Source organism: Aquarana catesbeiana, linkage group LG05, assembly GCF_042186555.1.
Source record: "Aquarana catesbeiana isolate 2022-GZ linkage group LG05, ASM4218655v1, whole genome shotgun sequence".
Taxonomy (NCBI): Eukaryota; Metazoa; Chordata; class Amphibia; order Anura; family Ranidae; genus Aquarana; species Aquarana catesbeiana.
The window spans coordinates 223720621-223741425 of NC_133328.1; the positions used below are offsets into that span (position 1 = coordinate 223720621).

General features: G+C 42.9%; 1 protein-coding gene across 1 annotated transcript in view; it reads left to right on the top strand.

Moving 5' to 3' along the window:
• The window catches only part of TRANK1 (tetratricopeptide repeat and ankyrin repeat containing 1), a 273379-nt gene that overhangs the window by 84276 nt on the left and 168298 nt on the right, over positions 1-20805 (top strand). The window contains exon 7 of the mRNA XM_073630592.1: positions 17943-18029. Within this exon, the coding sequence (XP_073486693.1) occupies positions 17943-18029 (87 nt within the window). The remainder of the gene's footprint in view (positions 1-17942; positions 18030-20805) is intronic.

The window sequence follows — 20805 nt, forward strand, 5'->3', positions numbered from 1 at the left end:
ATATAAATAAATTGAAGCAAATACACTATATATAAATCATAAAAAAATCATAACACTCCATAAATAAAGTGGAAAAAAAATGCTTTGTCCTGTGCTCAAGAGTGCAAACTTTTTCAATCTTGTGTAAAAAAGCCATAAATAATAGTGTAAAAAAAAAAAAAAGTCAAACAAGTGCTTTCAAATTGAGCGACTATGTTTTCCATTCCAAAGGGTTCTTCCAGCTTCAAAAGAAAAATAATTCTCTTGCATCCTCTCCAATTTTAACCACCATTTAAAGTGCTCCAGTGAAAGTGAATTCTCAAAGATGGGAGTTTCCAATGCTCACACCCCTTGTTTGGAATGACTGACCAAAAATGAATAACTTTCTATACAAAGAAAGGTCTTTGAGTGCGTTAAAAGCACAGTGTACTGCCAGTCCCCAGTAATTTTCCTCAACTCTTCACCACTAGTTTTCATCTTCCAACAGGATTAAATATGTATAGAACCAAGCAACAGAAGAGGGCTCATCGCATACGACCATTACAATTTTATTAAAACAAATAAGACAGATTACACACTTGCAAATACAGGTGCCACAATGTTTGGCACCAGTAGTAGAACTTGCTCCTCTAGGGGGAGCGCCGCCGCTCCAGTCTGATTTTCTCTGGATCCTGTGTGCATTCCATTGTGGCCAGAAACCAGAAGTTCAGCACCAGATGTGACATCACCTGTAGCAATCAATGCCACGCTTGTCTCTAACCTATTGATATATTTTTCTGTGCTCTCCTTATTGGAACTGAAGCTTATGCCTACATTGCCAGGATATTATATACCAAATATCCAAATGAGTTCTCCTATCAATGCACATGTGGGGGACCTAAATTGATCAGTGGATCCTTTTGGGCTAGGTATAATTTACTTGCCTATGCCTCGTTCAATGAAGGACGCCTTTTGGGGCACCCCTGAATTTGATATATTTATGTGTGTGTGTGTGTGTGTGTTATATAATATATATACAGTGGGGACGGAAAGTATTCAGACCCCCTTAAATTTTTCACTCTTTGTTGTATGGCAGCCATTTGTTAAAATCATTTAAGTTAATTTTTTCTTCCTCATTAATGTACACACAGCACCCCATCTTTACAGAAAAACACAGAATTGTTGACATTTTTGCAGATTTATTATTATATACTTTTCCTGTTCTGAGTCCATGGGCTACATTCTGGAATTTCAAGCTCTATCTCCATCCCTGTGTGGTTAGTAGACCTTCATGCTACTTTGGTTCAGCTTCTCTCTTGGGAGATCAGTTATTGCTTCTGGAGAAAAGCGTAGCTTTTAAGTTTGCTCAGAACGGTTTGTTGTCTCCATGGCTAAATGGGGCATACCCCTTCGTTTGGGGGCAAAGATTCCACATGTTATCTGCTCAGCCTGTCAGTGCCTCACTTCATCTGAGAGACCTAGTGGCCCATATGGACATCAAAGATGCTGGTTCAAAGGTCCCCATTTTTTCCAGTGCATAAACGTTTCTCCAAGTACACAACTTCACCAATTTGTTCCCTTTGGCCTGTCTACTGCACCTTTGGTTTTCAAGAAGATACTCCCCCCTTTTCCTGCTCTGGTTTGTTCTCAAGCCAAACTCCTTGGATATGGAGACAACCTCTTTCTGAGTGAACAGTCTCCCAAAACCTCCTTGTACAACTGTCACGAAACGTCCCACATTCCGCTTGAGTGCTTCCGTCATATACCACTTCCTCCCAGTCTGTATACAGATATCCCAACCTCTCTGAGCACAAAACAAGGCGACACTTGCTTGTTGCTAACATAAACTGACTTTATTCAGAACCAGAATACAGTCTTATATACAGGAGAAGATTACTCTAACAATACAAACGTAACCTAATTAACATGAGATAATTAACTAATCCTTTACACAGCCTAGGTGACTGAGACATGACCTATTGCCCAGACTGAGTTAATTGTCACAGGACATTTTCTCACAATAGCAGCAGCTCCAATAGGAGTCGTCCCGTCTCCTACATTGTATAGAGGACAATGTGATCAGCTCATTCAATTAACATAAACACAGGTAGTTGAAGTTGATGACACCAGCATCTCCTCACAGATGTGTCCCAACAGTATAATTCAGTCTTATCATTCTAATATGGCATATAAAGGGTTCCCAGAGTCTGTGTGTTTTGGGGGGACATGGAGCTGAATCCAAAGTAACACCAACCCCAGGGTCCCCAGGCATACAGCTCACAGAGAGCACCATTCCCCCAAATGCTAGGGCCCATAATCGGTGGGCAAGAGGCTTGCGTTCAGTCCCCTCCAATAGCCTCTGTCCCGGGTGAGTCTGTCACAACAACCTCAGACTCTTTGCTCCAGCATTTGTAGCCTGCAGTTTAGAAGCCAAAAAACTCCTCTTTGCATGTGGGTTTTGGGCCTAATAGTTCTAAGCTTGAGGCAGATCCATATCCCAATTTCTTACACAGGACTATTGTAACTCAACATTCTGGTAGCGTGCCTTGGCATAGAGGGCACAAGTTTGGCACTGTAACCAGGAGTATTCCTTCCTTCTGTTAGGAAGGAGCTCAGGCTGGCATACATCTTATTGGGCTGGAGATAGAGTCCTGGGTAACCTCTTGGTCAAGGAGTTGGTTGTTGGAAGAAACTGAGGGGGGTGTGACTCTTTGGATGAGTTCACAGCACTTTAAGTAGGTGCAGCAGACAGCAGTTCTTGGTGAAACAGAATTTCTTTTTTTTTTCTTTTTTTTTACCAAGACTATATAGAGTATGTTTAGGCTACTGTTGTCATTACTGAGTGTCAACCAAGAGGGGACATCCTGCCTCTCTCTTCACTATTGCTACTGCCTTTGGACACCCCAATCATCCAAGATGCAGTGTCCTTTAATATATGATTAGGGAAATAGGGCTTTTGATGGATCAGTAAAAGCCTATTTTGGAGTCCGGACATGTCACTCCCCTCTGTTCTTTGCTCGCTTCAAAGCTGAGGGTTGCTGGCAGTAGGAGAGATTATATTGGGGCCCACCCCATCTATATTGTCATGTTTTCTCAAGAATGAGAATGCTTGTGCTAGACAGGAATGTGATGCAGACACGTTATTTCCTGCATGTCACTCAGTGTTGTCAACAGTCAGTGAGTTTTACTGGCAGCCAGTAAAAAACAGGCACTTTTCTCCTGCCAGTAAATGACAGTGAGAGGAAAAGATTGCCAGTTAAAAAATATGGCTGTGACCTTCGGTTCAGAACTCCAGAGCCAGCCTACAGTGCCTGCTACAGTGTTTTCAGGCACCACTAGTGGGGGGCAGGTCTGGTGGAGGCGGTGCCTGAGCATGTTGTGTGATGTCATGGTGCAAGGGAGCCAAGCTGTGACTCAGGAGGGGGACGTGTCTGTCAGGTGCTTACTGCTCTGTGTGTCCATTCACACACACGCTCAGCCTGCCCCCTCTCTCCTCATTGGCTCACTGTATGTGATTGACAGCAGGAGCTAGGGCTCTCGTGCACATCTTTGGATAGAGATGGGGCTTATGTGAGTATTAGGGGGATTGGGGGGGGGGGGCAACTTCACAGAAGAGGTTTTTTACCTTCATGCATAGAATGCACAATCTTTCATCTGCTTCTGAAGCACCACTTGGATTATTAGCCTGTGGTTTTGTTTCACTGTCAGCCTACAATGACTTGGTTACTTCAAACTGTCTGCCCCCCACAATGGCATCAGCTGCTTGGGTTTCTGAGTACGCGCGACCTTGCTTAACTTTGGGCCCCTTTTTTTTTCCCGTGACACAGTGGAGCATTTCTTTGCAGATTGTTCTGCTACAACTGCCCATACTGCTGGAGCATGTTACACTCTAAATATGGGTGTAATGTGTAACTTGCTCCCAAAAGTGAACTTGAGCCATGTGCTTCAGTTGTGCAGGCCTCTTACAAGCATCTAAGCTTGTGACTTGCATGTGGATAAAGTCTAGATTATTTGAGTAGGGCACTTTGCCTAAGTGTCTGGAATGCTAATGGTACATCCAAAAAATATCTTACTCCATTAACTTGCAAGGAAAATCTCTTGATACTGTCATTAGTAATGCCACAGATGATAAATGTCCTCCTGCTACAACCCAGGAAGCCAGTAGATGGGGCAGAGGAAGCCTTCCCTTCATCTACTACAGCAGTAGTACCTCACTGGCAATCACAACCTACCTCCCACTTAAACCACAGGTCTCAAAGCCAGAGTACCTATATTCTCCCTGATTAGCTTTCTGCATGAAAGTGCTTCACAACTTTTGTATGTGGGAGGCTGTTTGTTCATTCTACTGGGTCTTTTGGTAACTTGCTCACATCTTCCCTTGTAATCTCCATTTTAGACCCTTAAGTTGGGCACCTCCCTCGGCTGCCCTTTTTCACTATTCTGGAATTCTTGCACCCAATGGTGCATCTTGACAGGTTTGCTTGGGCTCCCCACACCCTGGGACCTCTGATTTTAACTACATTAGGAGACTGTACATAGGAATGGTATCTCACTCTCCTTCCACAGGAGAATTCTAATACAGGTGGTTGTGCCCTTTATGGCGCTTGACTCCCTTCATTTCCCCTGTCCTGAAAGACCTCTATAAAGACAAAGTTGACAGGGACCAGTCCCTGCTCCTTTCCCTAATAAGGACGCCACCATTTAGTGTTCTCTGTAATGTCTTACTTTATTAATGGGGGGGGGGGGGGTCCTGATGCATTAAAGAGGAACTGCAGTCTGCTCACATAATTTGTAATAAAAACATTTTTGCCATTCTGAAACTTCCCTCCAACCACTTTGCATATTTTATATATACTGTGATTCTGTACTTGCCAAATATGCTGCAGAAATCTCCATCCACTGAGTCTGGCTGCAATCATTTTAACTGTGGGCAGCTCAAGCTGCTGCCTGTTCACTTGCTGGATTTACACAGAGGCACACCTCCAGCTCTGCAGCTCTCATTGGCCCTCTTATGACTCGCCGCCCTCACTTCCTGGCAAACTCTCACGAGAGTGAGCTATGCATGATGTCATACGCCTAGGCATTTTACCAGACAAGAAACAAGAAGTGGGCTGTATAAGGTATTTACTGGCAGAAAAAAAAATGTTTTACTATCCAAAGTTAAAACCGCAAGGGCAGAACATATAATAGGAGAAAAAAGAAAAGGGGGCAAGAGGAGGCCTCCTAAAAAAGATGGTCCGCTCAAGAACAAACTGTTGTGAACCTGAAAAAACTTTATTGTGTCAATTTACTAAATAGAAACATAATCCACTAACCATGTATATTTAAAAAATAGGGCAAAGAAAGTCCTATTGTGTGCTGGTGGCCACCACAGACATTACACATACATCAAAATTTCATGCACTCCCACTCATCAAATTAATGTCACTGAAGACCCGGGTCTGTACAATTTTCATGGGATTCCAGAGCAAGGAGATGGCTTCATGAATAATAGACATTCGGTCCTTCTAGGATAAAGTGCAAGTGCTGGTGAAAAACAAGGGTCCCATACAGATGTGAGCCAATAGCTGATTGGGCATATATGTGTGTCAACCGACAAGGAGAAAAGGGGGGAAGAGCGTCCTGATTGATTAGTGAACGACTGCAACTCCAAGGGGGGGAGGAGGAGGAATGGTGGAGAAGGAGCAGCCTCACATGTATAGCATTGAAGATAGACGGAGGATAGCCATAGATAAAGTGCCTCCTATATGTAAGGGTACATTTTTAGCTCACCGTCTGACGTCTTCAGTAAAGTCAAGGGCTGCTGATGACCGCACTCATGTGGGTAAAAGACACGTTCATGCGGCATATAAGTTTATTGTAGACGTGGGCTGTTACTTCCAGGTATCCTCCAGCAAGATGTGCGGTGAGTCACAAGGTTCAAACATACTGACATTTCATACCTAGTAGATTAAGCAGTCATAGGGAACCCTCAGAGTCAATGTTCACCACAAAGGCTCCGTCTGATGTCCAAGATCAGGTTGAGACAGTTAAAATGTTCACATCCAATTTCGGGAATATCCTTGTTGATGTGTGAAAGTCTGTGTGCCACCTGCACATAAGTCAGATGCTGAGCGCTTTCGCTTGTTTCCAAGCTTCCTCAGAGCTAGTGTGGTATCAGTAGCTGAGTGTTTAAATAGCCTTGTGGCTAATGTTCCATTTCCTTTTCCTTATAATCAGCACCTGAATACCCTGGCCTGACCTTAATTACAATCACCAAAATGTGCCAAACACACTCATACACACATCTATACAGACAAACCATTAATGGTAATGGATATATAGGGATTCAATCTGATCGGCTTGTGTATGTGATCAGATTTGAATATTACATCTCCCACCATATATCATAAGATAAGAAAGGACTTGTCAAACAGTTACTATTAATACACAGGACCCACGATCAGGAAGTGCTGCCTTGTTGATCAAGCCTGTGCATAAGTGGCCGTGTATTAAACAACAGTGGGATGATGATGATAATATCATATAAGGGTGAGAGGGAACGGTCTATTGTTCCAATTAAATTAAATTGCATCTCACATACAAAAAATAATAGATAAATAAATCATCAGTCAAAAGGTAAATATCCCCGCAGTTAGTTCACGGCCACATAGTGGACAGAAAAAAAAAAAAAAAAAAAAAAAAAAAAAAAAAAAAAAAAAAAAAATATGGAACAATAAAAGTAAAAAACGCAGCAAGCTTTGATTCTGAATAAAATGAATTACAGCTACATCCTGTGTATTGTCATCACTACATGAGATAGGGATATTATTGCTGGTAAAGTCGCACATAATGACTAAATATAGAGTGATTCCAAATGGTCTAAAAGTGCAGTTACGTTTGAACATTCCAGTGTCCCTATCCCCACATAGGGCAACAATAAAGTATATTGTGCAGGTTATTATTTTAAATATGAATGTCCATAGTGAAAGACATTACAGCTTTAATCTACTCAGTTAGTATATAACCTGTTGATTAACATGAACTGAAATGAGATAAAATCGCAAATGACCATTTCTTATAAATTGCATCTCACACACTAGGTATTATCATCCATGTGGTAGTCAAGGATATAATTATAGATCAAATTGCATACAATCTATTTTTCTTAAAAATTATTATCGGTCAACAGTCAGGAGAAGATGTGGATCGCCAAGCCAATCAGGCTTCGGACAGGAGCAATTAGATTATTTCCTATTAAATCATTGTTCCAAAAAAGGGGACAAATTGAATTCATTATTTAACCCAGAAGGCTGCATACTGTTTAAATAGAAGATCCACATCTTCTCCTTCTGATATAGGATCTTATCGAAATCTCCACGTCTATGGGGTAAGTTAAGTCTGTATATACCCTTGACCTTAAGGCCATCTGGTTTGCCCTCATGTTTTTCTAGGAAATGCAATGACAGGGGCCGGTCATCATCCTTGTTGAGGATACTTTGGATGTGTTCGCCAGTCCTGATTTTTAGTTCTCTTTTGGTTTTGCCAACATAAATAAGGCCACACGGGCAAGTCAACATGTAAATTACCCGTGTGGTTGTACAGTTAATAAAACTGTTGATTCTAAACCGTCTTTTATTGTCAGAACTGGCGAACACATCCGTCCTGTCCACATACCTACACACAGGGCATCTGCCACAACTGTACATACCTCTCAAAGGTGGAAGGTCAGTAAGCCAGCTGCGTTTTTTAGGGCGGGTATACTCAGAATGCACCAAGCGGTCCCTCAGATTGGTTGCTCTACGAGCAGTGAGCAGGGGTTTTTGGCTGACAAGTCTTCCCAAGATGGGAGCCTCAGACAGGATATGCCAATGACGGCCCAAAATTTCTTTAATTTGGTCCCACTGGGTACCAAATTTGGTAATAATTCTTAGGGGAGGGTGATCTGAGGTTTTTCTCTTTTCTTTGGTGGAGTTCATCAACAAGGACGATCTATTTGTCTGCAGTGCTCTTTTTTTAGCACGTCTAATACATGTGTGCGAATAGCCCCTGTCGCGAAATCTCCCATGTAAATCATGCATTTCTCTATGGAAATCCCCTTCCTCTGAGCAGTTCCTTCTTGCGCGGAGGAACTGTCCCACGGGGATACCCCGTTTTAGGGATGTGGGATGATGGCTAGACGCCAGCAGCAAAGTATTTGCCGCTGTGTCTTTTCGAAAGGTTTTTGTATGTATCTTATCATCCTTTACAAACACAGTGAGGTCCAAAAACGACAGTTCATTGGCGTCATATGTATATGTTAACTTGATGTTACGATCATTGTCATTAAGTTCCTCTATGAATTGTGTCAATTCAGATGGCAGGCCATCCCAGATCATAATAACATCATCGATGTACCTCAGCCACAGGCGACAGTGGCCGAGGTACATCGACGAGGGGTACACACATTCGGATTCCCAAAAGCCCAGATGCAGGCATGCGTATGATGGGGCCCATGGGGCACCCATCGATGTGCCTCTAATTTGTTTGTAATATGTCCCAAGAAATTGGAAGTAGTTATTTTCTAACATAAATAACAAAAGTTCAATGATAAATTCGTTTTGCCCAGCTAATAATGGGTATTTTTTATCCAAAAAGAATTGTGTCGCTGCTAGTCCCCATCTGTGCGGGATCGATGTGTATAGCGACTCTACATCGATTCCGACCAGTAACATGCCCTTAGGTAGCGATATATCTGCCAGATGCCCCAAAACATCTCGTGTGTCCTGAACATACGATGGTAGTTCATGTACGAGTTCTTTAATCAGTAACTTAATGACAATGATCGTAACATCAAGTTAACATATACATATGACGCCAATGAACTGTCGTTTTTGGACCTCACTGTGTTTGTAAAGGATGATAAGATACATACAAAAACCTTTCGAAAAGACACAGCGGCAAATACTTTGCTGCTGGCGTCTAGCCATCATCCCACATCCCTAAAACGGGGTATCCCCGTGGGACAGTTCCTCCGCGCAAGAAGGAACTGCTCAGAGGAAGGGGATTTCCATAGAGAAATGCATGATTTACATGGGAGATTTCGCGACAGGGGCTATTCGCACACATGTATTAGACGTGCTAAAAAAAGAGCACTGCAGACAAATAGATCGTCCTTGTTGATGAACTCCACCAAAGAAAAGAGAAAAACCTCAGATCACCCTCCCCTAAGAATTATTACCAAATTTGGTACCCAGTGGGACCAAATTAAAGAAATTTTGGGCCGTCATTGGCATATCCTGTCTGAGGCTCCCATCTTGGGAAGACTTGTCAGCCAAAAACCCCTGCTCACTGCTCGTAGAGCAACCAATCTGAGGGACCGCTTGGTGCATTCTGAGTATACCCGCCCTAAAAAACGCAGCTGGCTTACTGACCTTCCACCTTTGAGAGGTATGTACAGTTGTGGCAGATGCCCTGTGTGTAGGTATGTGGACAGGACGGATGTGTTCGCCAGTTCTGACAATAAAAGACGGTTTAGAATCAACAGTTTTATTAACTGTACAACCACACGGGTAATTTACATGTTGACTTGCCCGTGTGGCCTTATTTATGTTGGCAAAACCAAAAGAGAACTAAAAATCAGGACTGGCGAACACATCCAAAGTATCCTCAACAAGGATGATGACCGGCCCCTGTCATTGCATTTCCTAGAAAAACATGAGGGCAAACCAGATGGCCTTAAGGTCAAGGGTATATACAGACTTAACTTACCCCATAGACGTGGAGATTTCGATAAGATCCTATATCAGAAGGAGAAGATGTGGATCTTCTATTTAAACAGTATGCAGCCTTCTGGGTTAAATAATGAATTCAATTTGTCCCCTTTTTTGGAACAATGATTTAATAGGAAATAATCTAATTGCTCCTGTCCGAAGCCTGATTGGCTTGGCGATCCACATCTTCTCCTGACTGTTGACCGATAATAATTTTTAAGAAAAATAGATTGTATGCAATTTGATCTATAATTATATCCTTGACTACCACATGGATGATAATACCTAGTGTGTGAGATGCAATTTATAAGAAATGGTCATTTGCGATTTTATCTCATTTCAGTTCATGTTAATCAACAGGTTATATACTAACTGAGTAGATTAAAGCTGTAATGTCTTTCACTATGGACATTCATATTTAAAATAATAACCTGCACAATATACTTTATTGTTGCCCTATGTGGGGATAGGGACACTGGAATGTTCAAACGTAACTGCACTTTTAGACCATTTGGAATCACTCTATATTTAGTCATTATGTGCGACTTTACCAGCAATAATATCCCTATCTCATGTAGTGATGACAATACACAGGATGTAGCTGTAATTCATTTTATTCAGAATCAAAGCTTGCTGCGTTTTTTACTTTTATTGTTCCATATTTTTTTTTTTTTTTTTTTTTTTTTTTTTTTTTTTTTTTTTTTTTTTTCTGTCCACTATGTGGCCGTGAACTAACTGCGGGGATATTTACCTTTTGACTGATGATTTATTTATCTATTATTTTTTGTATGTGAGATGCAATTTAATTTAATTGGAACAATAGACCGTTCCCTCTCACCCTTATATGATATTATCATCATCATCCCACTGTTGTTTAATACACGGCCACTTATGCACAGGCTTGATCAACAAGGCAGCACTTCCTGATCGTGGGTCCTGTGTATTAATAGTAACTGTTTGACAAGTCCTTTCTTATCTTATGATATATGGTGGGAGATGTAATATTCAAATCTGATCACATACACAAGCCGATCAGATTGAATCCCTATATATCCATTACCATTAATGGTTTGTCTGTATAGATGTGTGTATGAGTGTGTTTGGCACATTTTGGTGATTGTAATTAAGGTCAGGCCAGGGTATTCAGGTGCTGATTATAAGGAAAAGGAAATGGAACATTAGCCACAAGGCTATTTAAACACTCAGCTACTGATACCACACTAGCTCTGAGGAAGCTTGGAAACAAGCGAAAGCGCTCAGCATCTGACTTATGTGCAGGTGGCACACAGACTTTCACACATCAACAAGGATATTCCCGAAATTGGATGTGAACATTTTAACTGTCTCAACCTGATCTTGGACATCAGACGGAGCCTTTGTGGTGAACATTGACTCTGAGGGTTCCCTATGACTGCTTAATCTACTAGGTATGAAATGTCAGTATGTTTGAACCTTGTGACTCACCGCACATCTTGCTGGAGGATACCTGGAAGTAACAGCCCACGTCTACAATAAACTTATATGCCGCATGAACGTGTCTTTTACCCACATGAGTGCGGTCATCAGCAGCCCTTGACTTTACTGAAGACGTCAGACGGTGAGCTAAAAATGTACCCTTACATATAGGAGGCACTTTATCTATGGCTATCCTCCGTCTATCTTCAATGCTATACATGTGAGGCTGCTCCTTCTCCACCATTCCTCCTCCTCCCCCCCTTGGAGTTGCAGTCGTTCACTAATCAATCAGGACGCTCTTCCCCCCTTTTCTCCTTGTCGGTTGACACACATATATGCCCAATCAGCTATTGGCTCACATCTGTATGGGACCCTTGTTTTTCACCAGCACTTGCACTTTATCCTAGAAGGACCGAATGTCTATTATTCATGAAGCCATCTCCTTGCTCTGGAATCCCATGAAAATTGTACAGACCCGGGTCTTCAGTGACATTAATTTGATGAGTGGGAGTGCATGAAATTTTGATGTATGTGTAATGTCTGTGGTGGCCACCAGCACACAATAGGACTTTCTTTGCCCTATTTTTTAAATATACATGGTTAGTGGATTATGTTTCTATTTAGTAAATTGACACAATAAAGTTTTTTCAGGTTCACAACAGTTTGTTCTTGAGCGGACCATCTTTTTTAGGAGGCCTCCTCTTGCCCCCTTTTCTTTTTTCTCATATATATCTTTATGGTCCATTGAACAACTATCTGATAGCTTGTTAGCTACACACCATTGAGTTAATTGACAAATGATTTGGGTAACCTTAGGGGTATAATTAATTTGATTAATTGTTTCATTGGGTGGTAAATCCCCCTTTCCCCTATCCGTCTTCCCCTGAACCTATTCTTGGATGAATTAAGGTGTCCTCCCCCCTCTTTTTTCTGCAGAACATATAATAGATGGATTGATGAAAAAAATTACGAAAGTTCCGCTTTAAGCAGACCTTGCTTTTTAGCGCAAGGTCCAGTTTAAGTGTAGTATCTCTTGCTAAGTGATTTAAAGGGTATGTAAACCGAACATTTCCCCTAATTGTCTTTCAGGACAGCCACCTGAGGACCTTGACTCCTCCCCTCTGTAGGAAACACCACTCCAGCCATCTTTTAAATTTCCTCCTCCCCTGCTGGCTCCTTAGTTATTTGTGTTTCCTCCAGAGGGGAGACACCACCTGGAACTAAGCCATGGAGGCTCAGGCAGAAAGTCCTGAAAGGGGGCAGAGGCTCTTTGGACAGGCCAGGTAAAACGTACCTGTGAAGATTGCCACCCCCGCATCCCTGAGAGCAGATGGAGGATGGGGGGGCTCCGGTTTTCACTACCGACTGCGGTAGATGGAAGTGCAGGCCCAGTCAGCGGTTCTGGACTGGCAGCATCAACGTGGTAAAATACAGCAGTGCAGAGACCACGCTGGGCTCTAGGACTGCGCAGAAGCCGGGTGATGTCATGTCCGGCGGAAGGGGCGGGCACTTCCGGTTGACCCGCGGCTTCCGGTTCCGGCCACGGGACGTTGAAAAGGAGCCAGGCATGGGCTGGAAAAAGGGCTGCAATTGCTGTGGAGACGGCACAAGCTCCGGTGGCGGCACCAGTATGTCGGAAGCGGAAGGAAGGGACCAGACTGCTCCAGCTGAGGCCAGCTCCAGCCACGCTAAGTTAAGGGGAAACTAGGGTGGAGCTCCCCTTGCCAGAACCCCCCCCCAAATCATGGGACTAGGGGGGGCTAGGAAAAGAGTCCTTCCTGTGTCAGAGGGAAGTTCATGGTGCCCCTGGTGAGGCAAGCCCACATGAAAAAGGCTGCGCACCTGCAGTTTACTGCAGGGGGGGATGTAAAGTAATGCTTTAATACCTGTGTTTTTTGTTTTTGTCTTTCAGAACAAAACCCAGACCCCGTGCATAGTTCTAAGAGGTGCCCCTCCTGTAGGACTTAGGGACTCCTGGGGAAAAACACTCTGTAGAGGATGTATTAACAAATTAGTACAGGAACACACCACTGAGCAGGGCAGTGAACTAGCGGCATCAGTAAAGGAACGTTATAGTACGTTTTTGAATCTTTTAACACCTTTTTTGAAGGGTTTCAGATCCCGAAGCTTCAGACTGCTCCTCCTTCAACACAGCAGGTAGCATTACCAAAAATGCAAGTTTTACCATGCAGTAGTGCAGGCTCTCCAGTAATCTCTAGGGAAGAGGCTGAGGAGGAGCCAGACAGAGCAGCTCCAAAGAATCAGAGGGAGAAGCTCTGGAAGGGGATTGCAGAAAGCCATTCCGGTACAAACTGTCGCTAGAAGAGGTGGACAATCTCTTGGGGGTCATTTATACCGCATTAGGTATGCAAACAGAAAAGAAACCCCTGTCTCTACATGACCAAATGTATGAGGGCCTAGGAGAACAGGAAAAGAAAAATTTTCCAGTCCATGAGGTTTTAGTAGAACCATTTTTTTCAAAAGCATTAAAAAGGTTTCCATTTACTGATGATCCGACGTTAGTTTGGAATAAGACCCCAAAACTTGACGCAGCTTTCTTCCAAGTCTCGAGTCACACAGACTTGGCCTTCGAGGACATGGGGGTCCTGTCCGACGCAATGGACAAAAGGATGGGACTCCCTCTTAACGAAGTCGTGGGACTCCACGGTGGGAAGCCTAAAACCAGCTATGGCAGTAACTGTAGTAGCCCGAAACGTAGAGTTTTGGCTGACTCAGATACAGGCCCACATTGAGGAGGGAACTGCAAAAGAGCAGATTCTATCCTCTTTCCCCATGCTCCTGCGAGGCATCGCATATATCACAGATGCATCAGCGGAATTGGTACAGATGGCAACCAGATCCTCCGCCTTCTCCAATTCCCCAAGAATCCTGTGGCTAAAGACATGGCAGAGGAACTGCGCGTCTAAAGCCAAACTTTGCGGGATTCCATTTACAGGGGACTTGCTGTTTGGACCAGGGTTGGAGAAAGTGCTGGATCACACGGCAGACAAGAAAAAAGCATTTCCGCCAAAGCGTAAACCAGCCTGGGGACAGCCACAGCAAAATAAAAAGAGGCAAAGAGGGGACACAAGATCCCGGTTTAGAGCACCTAAGGCCGAAAACCAAAAAAGACCATGGGTACAGAGGAAAGGGCAAATGAGGAGCAATATTTCATCCTCCTGAACAAGCCATCAACAAACAATGACAAACCAGTCACGGTGGGGGGGGGAAGACAGGGGGCCTTCCTCTCACAATAGAAAAAGATATCCTCCAATCCGTTCATATTGAGAACGATAGGAAACTGGTATCACTTGGAGTTCTCAAGATTACCCCCAAACAGGTTTTACATCACCAAACTCTCGAAAAACAAAGAAAAGACCAGAGGATTAATGAAAGCCATAAAAGAACTCAGAAAACAGAAAGTCATTACCAAAGTACCAATAGAAGGAAGAGGTCAGGGCTTCCATTCCCTCATATTTGGGGTACAAAAACCCTCCAGGAAAGGTCAGGCCGATACTCAACCTCAAACCTCTAAATCTATTTATAATCTACAAAAGATTCAGGATGGACTCCATATATTCAGTAAAGACTCTATTACTTCCAAACTGCTATATGGCTTCCCTGGATCTAAAGGATGCGTATTTACACATCCCGATAACTCAGAGTTGCCAAAAATTTCTAAGATTAGCAATAAGAACAACAAAGGAAACCATGCACGTTCAATTTCAGGCTCTACTCTTCGGCCTTCCCCTTCGTCCCAAATTTTTTAAAAATTTTGGCAGTAGCCCTGGTGACACTTCGAGTCAAGGGCATATCCATCATCGCCTATCTAGACGATCTTCTCCTCTTTGCAAACTCTCCCGTGAAATTACTAGAGAACCTGAGGTACACACAGGCATTCCTAGAAAATCTAGGTTGGTTGTTGAACAGAGAAAAATCCAGCCCAAACCACAGCCGGCAAATAATATGCTTGGGGTACGTACTAGACTCAGCTCAACAAAAAGTGCTTCTACCCAGGGAGAAGATACAAAAAATCCAAGAGGCGATGAAAGCATTACAGGCCAGGCCAATCAACCATGCCCAGTAAGGCTAATAATGTCAACGTTAGGAATCCTAACCTCGACAATTCCGGCAGTACAATTGGGCGGGTTTACAGTTTCGGCCCCTACAGATGTTCATTTTAAAAGTATGGGACCGCAAACAAGAGTTCTTAGACACACAGGTTCTGATACCAGCACAGGTAAAAAGATCCCTGTGGTGGTGGAGGAGATCAGAAAATTTAAAAAGAGGACGGATGTGGGCCCTACCAATCACCCTTAATAATAACTACGGACGCAAACGGCGTAGGGTAGGGAGCACATCTAGGCTCCTGGGTAACACAGGGAACTTGGAAAAAGGAAGAGATGACAAGATCATCCAATTGGAAGGAGTTGAAGGCAGTACTTCTAGCACTTCGATCCTTCCAGAAAGAACTGAGCGGTCATCCCTTACAGGTCAAGTCAGACAATTCATCAGTAATCTCCTACATCAACAAGCAGGGAGGAACAAGGAGCGGAACCCTGTGGACCTTAGCAGAGGAAATCCTAAACTGGGGAGAGAAAAACGTACTCTCCTTGTTAGCAGTACATTTAAAAGGGGAATTAAACAAAGTGGCAGATTTCCTCAGCAGAAAGAAATTGAGAGAAGGCGACTGTGTATTAAATCAGGAAGTGTCCAAACGGATCACGAAAAAAATTGGGAACACCTCAGGTGGACTTATTTGCCTCAAAAGAAAGCAGAAAGGTTCAGGCTTTCTTCTCCCTGAAAAGGGAAGATGGTGCGTTCGGAGTAGACGCACTAGCATAGAAGTGGGAATTCAACAAATGCTATACCTTTCCCCCACCAGTGCTCCTACCAGCAGTGCTAAGAAAATTTGCATACAGAGAACACCTCACTGATTCTCAATGCACCACACTGGCCCAGGAGACCGTGGTTCTCTATGCTCAAAGAACTTGCTGCAGAACCCCCTTGGTTACTACCAATCCAGGAGGATCTCCTCTCCCAGGGCCCAGTGTGTTGCCCCCAAGTGGAAAGGTGGAACCTGGCCGCTTGGTTTCTGAGGAGCGGCTGCTGAAAGTGAAAGGATTCTCAAACCGCTTAATTGATATGCTGCTGAAAAGTAGGAAAATGGAGATTCGCACCATTTAGCAGAGGGTATGGAAATGTTTTAACAAATGGTGTACAGAGAACTCCTTTAAAACACAAAGTTCAGTGGCAGTTTTAGATTTCCTGCAGCGTGGAGCAGATAAAGGTCTAAGCCTCAGCACATTAAAAAGTCAGGTTTCAGCGCTGTCTGTATATCAGGAAAGAAAACTATTGTCCAATCCATGGATAATTAGACTGTTTAAATCCTTGAGCAGGCACAGACCCATACAAGGTCTGACCTTCCCAAAATGGGACCTGTCATTAGTGCTACAAACTATGACAGCGGACCCTTTTGAGCCACAGGAAAATTGCAGTTTGAAAATGCTGACACTTAAAGCAGTCTTCTTGCTAGAAGATAATACAGCCAGAAGGGTCTGTAAGATAGAGGACCTATCGCATAATTTTTGAGATGGATCCAGCTTTTTTGCCTAAGTGGGCTCAAAATTTCACAGAGGCCAAGATAGTGTTTTATCTTCATTTTGTACAAATCCTTCCAGGGAACATGAATTTAAGTTCCATATGTTAGATGTCAGGAAATGCATCCTTCATTATTTAGATGAAACAAAAGCCAGTAGACAGATTCCTTATTTTAATTTGAGGGGCCAGGAAAGGGCACAAGGGCTCAAAACGCACCATAGCCAGGTGGCTGAGAGGCTACTGGCCAGGCTTATACATTAGGAGGCATGCAGATCCCAGAGGGTATCAGGTCACACTCCACAAGATCAGTGGCAGTGTCACAGGCATAGAGAGCAGGAGCAATGCCGGAACAGATTTGTAAAGGCGTACCATGGTCCAGCTTTGCCACTTTTGTAAGGCACTATAGGGTGGATCTTTGGTCTGCAAAGGATCAGACCTTTGGATGCAAGGTCTTACAAGCCGTAGTCCCGCCCTAAGGGTAAGTACTCGATTATCCTCTCAGGTGGCTGTCCTGAAAGACTATTAGGGGGAAACGAAGTTACTTACTGGTAACATTTTTTCCTGAAGTCTTTCAGGACAGCACAGGTACCCACCCAAATGTATAAAATACTTGAGATTTCCTTACAGGAAATGTGATATAGTTTGACTATGTGTATCATATGTTCTTGTGTCTCCCCAGCGGACTGGAGGTGCTCTTTTAAAAAACTGAGGAGCCAGGAAGGGGAGGAGGAAATTTAAAGATGGCTGGCGCTGTGTTTCCTACAGAGGGGAGGAGCCAAGGTCTCTCAGGTGGCTGTCCTGAAAGACTCCGGGAAAGAACGTTACCAGTAAGTAACTTTGTTTTTTCATCATTCCTGATATCTGCCTGCTATACCATGTAAGAAAAAGTATTCTGATCTAATTGTACTGCTTCCTTTGTGTGAAATTTCTGGTGTTTCTGCTAGTCCTTCTGCTTTACTATTAAAAACTGACCACACTAAGCAGTAGAACACACTGTGGTCAGTTCTCTAGCTGTGCTGGGAACTCGGTCTGCTCTCCTCCATTGATCAGGCTTGTCCTGACACACAAATGTTTTGCCTTTCATTTCTATTTTAAACTGAAAGGGTTGTTTCATAGGGTGAGGGTTTACATACACTTTAACTTAAATTGTCTAATCCTGATGCACATTGCTAACATGATACTATGTTCATTTTCTAGTCCTGCTTTTTTCTAATGAAAATGAAAATCAGACTGCCTAATGATGTTAAAGACCTGGATAAAATATCACTGGCAGGCATCTTTGAGGTATAGTATGTGAAAATCACAATCTACAGTTGATTAGTTTATATACAGTGTTTGAGTGTCTGTGTGTACCTATCACGACAACCAGTTGCCATTATTCATTTTTCTGACCTGAATTTTTATTTATTTATTAATTTTTATTACTGTATTATACACAGCACCATTTTTTTTATGTACTTGATAGAACTGCAGATTTTTCCATAAAGCAGTATTAAACTCAAACAACCACTCCTTAAATGTGATGGGCTGCATTCGTTTTCTTTTTCCCTGGTGATCCAGCCAGTAACACAGCTCTGTCCTAAGATGTCTCCATCCACTCCATTGGAGGAAAACCTGAGACAGCAGCATTATCAATTTCGGGAGGGGATAGTGTTAAACCGGCCATAGACAGATCTAAATTTGTCCAGTTCAGCAGGGACCGGTCGAATATCAATTAGTCTATGGGCAGGCTGGTTGTACTGAAATCGATCTACCTAAACTACCTAAAACAGAAAACTACCTAAGGCCTTAGGTAGTTTTCTGTTTCAATCTTTTTTTTATTAAGATTTCAAATAACAATAGGACATTGTAGGGTAACAAAATCAATTACAAAAACAGAACTGTCATCCTAGTCAGTGTACAAACAATAGCGACATTAACATATATGAGGAATGAGGGGTTCAACCATGGACCCATAAGAAGTCCATCAGTGGGTATGAGGAACTACATTAAAGTGGTCAACCATGAGGAGTCCCGTGTAGCATTACGTAATCAGCTATATTCCAAGAAAAGGCTTAACCAAAAACTCAGGTCAACCTTGTAGGCCCAGTAGAAGAATCAAGCAGGACTGAAAACCATAACAATATAAGATTAACTTTAGCCAAAAAAGAAACCACTATAGCACCCAACAAAATATCTTTATCTATCAAGTGAACATCAAAGAGTAGAGGAAACAAAAGTCAAATATGTCAGCAACATATCCTGTTGAATAATTTGTCACGTATAGAACCTAGACCTAAACCTTGAATCAAGAGTAAGGAATAAAGGTCTGACTAGAGGACCAATAATGTACCAGAGTAAAAAGATAAACCAAAAACAACAAACCCCTACTATAAAATTGTGGTTTCAAATGCTTAACCATATCTATGTTATGGAGGACCTCCTCTAAGAACTCCCATAGCACCCAAACCACCTTCACTAAAAGGTGGGCATGCTGGGTGGCATTACGGTCCTCCGCACAATATACACGGCCTCTGATTAACACTTTCTGCATACTTGTCAAGTCTACACTTTATCCATTGCCGCCACCTGACCTGGGTTTATTTATAGTCGCTATTTTTTTCCTAAATAGGCTGTTCAGCTGTATAATATGACAAAAAGGGTTAACATGCCTCCCCTTTTTTTGTCTTTCCATACTTCTTCTATTAATGATATGGAGATACCATACCTGAGATGACTTATTATATTTCTCTACATTATATTTGTTATTAGTATTCTTTAAGGTCTTTGTTCTTTCACACATTTCTACTTCTCTTGATAAACCATTATTAATCTAAAACATAGGAAATGGTATATTTGTAGATGGAAATTCTCTGAGGGGGGCATCTCCAAATCTTGCACAAAATAAGAAGGGGAGTGCACACTTCTATGCGATAAAGCCCATTGTTTGTCCACCAGCTGAAACAAGCAGGTGACATACCTGGCGGAAATTGAGGGGTATTAAATAGGGGCGCTACAGGAGTATGGGGAGAGCAGAGAGGCCATTATCTACAGGTCGATTCCCATAAGCCAGTAGAGTAGGAGAGTGTGGAGCACAAAATGGTCTTTTGCTTTTTTGAGGGAAGCCAAAGCACCAGGTCTATTGGCAAGGGGGGAGCAAACTTGGGACTCTATAAACACCCAGTCTGGCCTATAATTATTGTAGTGCAATTGATATAGTTGTGTAAGTTGAGCTGCAGTGTAGTATTTCTGAAAATCTGGGACCCCTAAGTCTCCCAGCTCCTTGGGTGCATACATTGTAGTCCGAATCAGTCTACTGCCCTTGGGCCCCCCCCCGATAGAATTAAATATCTTTGCTTTATAACTGCCATAATCCCTCCATTGGTATTGAGATAGATAAGGTTCTGAAGTAATATAATATTTTGGGCAATACTGTCATCTTCATGGAAGCGATTCTACCCATCCAAGACAGGGTTGCATCAGGCCAAGTCCTTGCATCCTCCAACAATTTAGTAAAGAGCACTGGATAGTTTGCTTTATAAAGTGACAAAATCTGGGGAGCCATTTTAACCCCAAGGTAGGGAAGCGACGCAGTTTGCCACATTAACGAGTACTGAGCCTGAAGACCCATTTGCACTACACCCAGTAGGTTGACTTTCATGGCCCCCAATTTTGGCACAGTTGACCAGTAGGCCCGAAATCCAACCAAATCTCTTGTAGTTTTCATTGGGAGAGTGTGTGTCAGGGTGACAAAACTGGTGGACAATTAAATAATTAATTTAATTTAATTACATTTTTTATTTAAATAACAAACATGTTATACTTGCTCTGTGCAAGGGTTTTGCACAGAGCGGCCCTGATCCACCTTTTCTTGGGTCCCCCGGCAGCGCTCCTGGCTCCTCCTCATAGAGGGCCCCCCACGGAGAGCCGCATTCCATTGGGGCACTCGTGCGGGCACACTTCCAAGTCCTGCTGCTGCGTCCATTGAAACAGACAGCAGGACTCGGCCCTGCTCCCCCGGCTCCCGTGTCACTTGATTTGATTGACAGCATCGGGAGCTGATGGCTCCTGCTTCTATCAA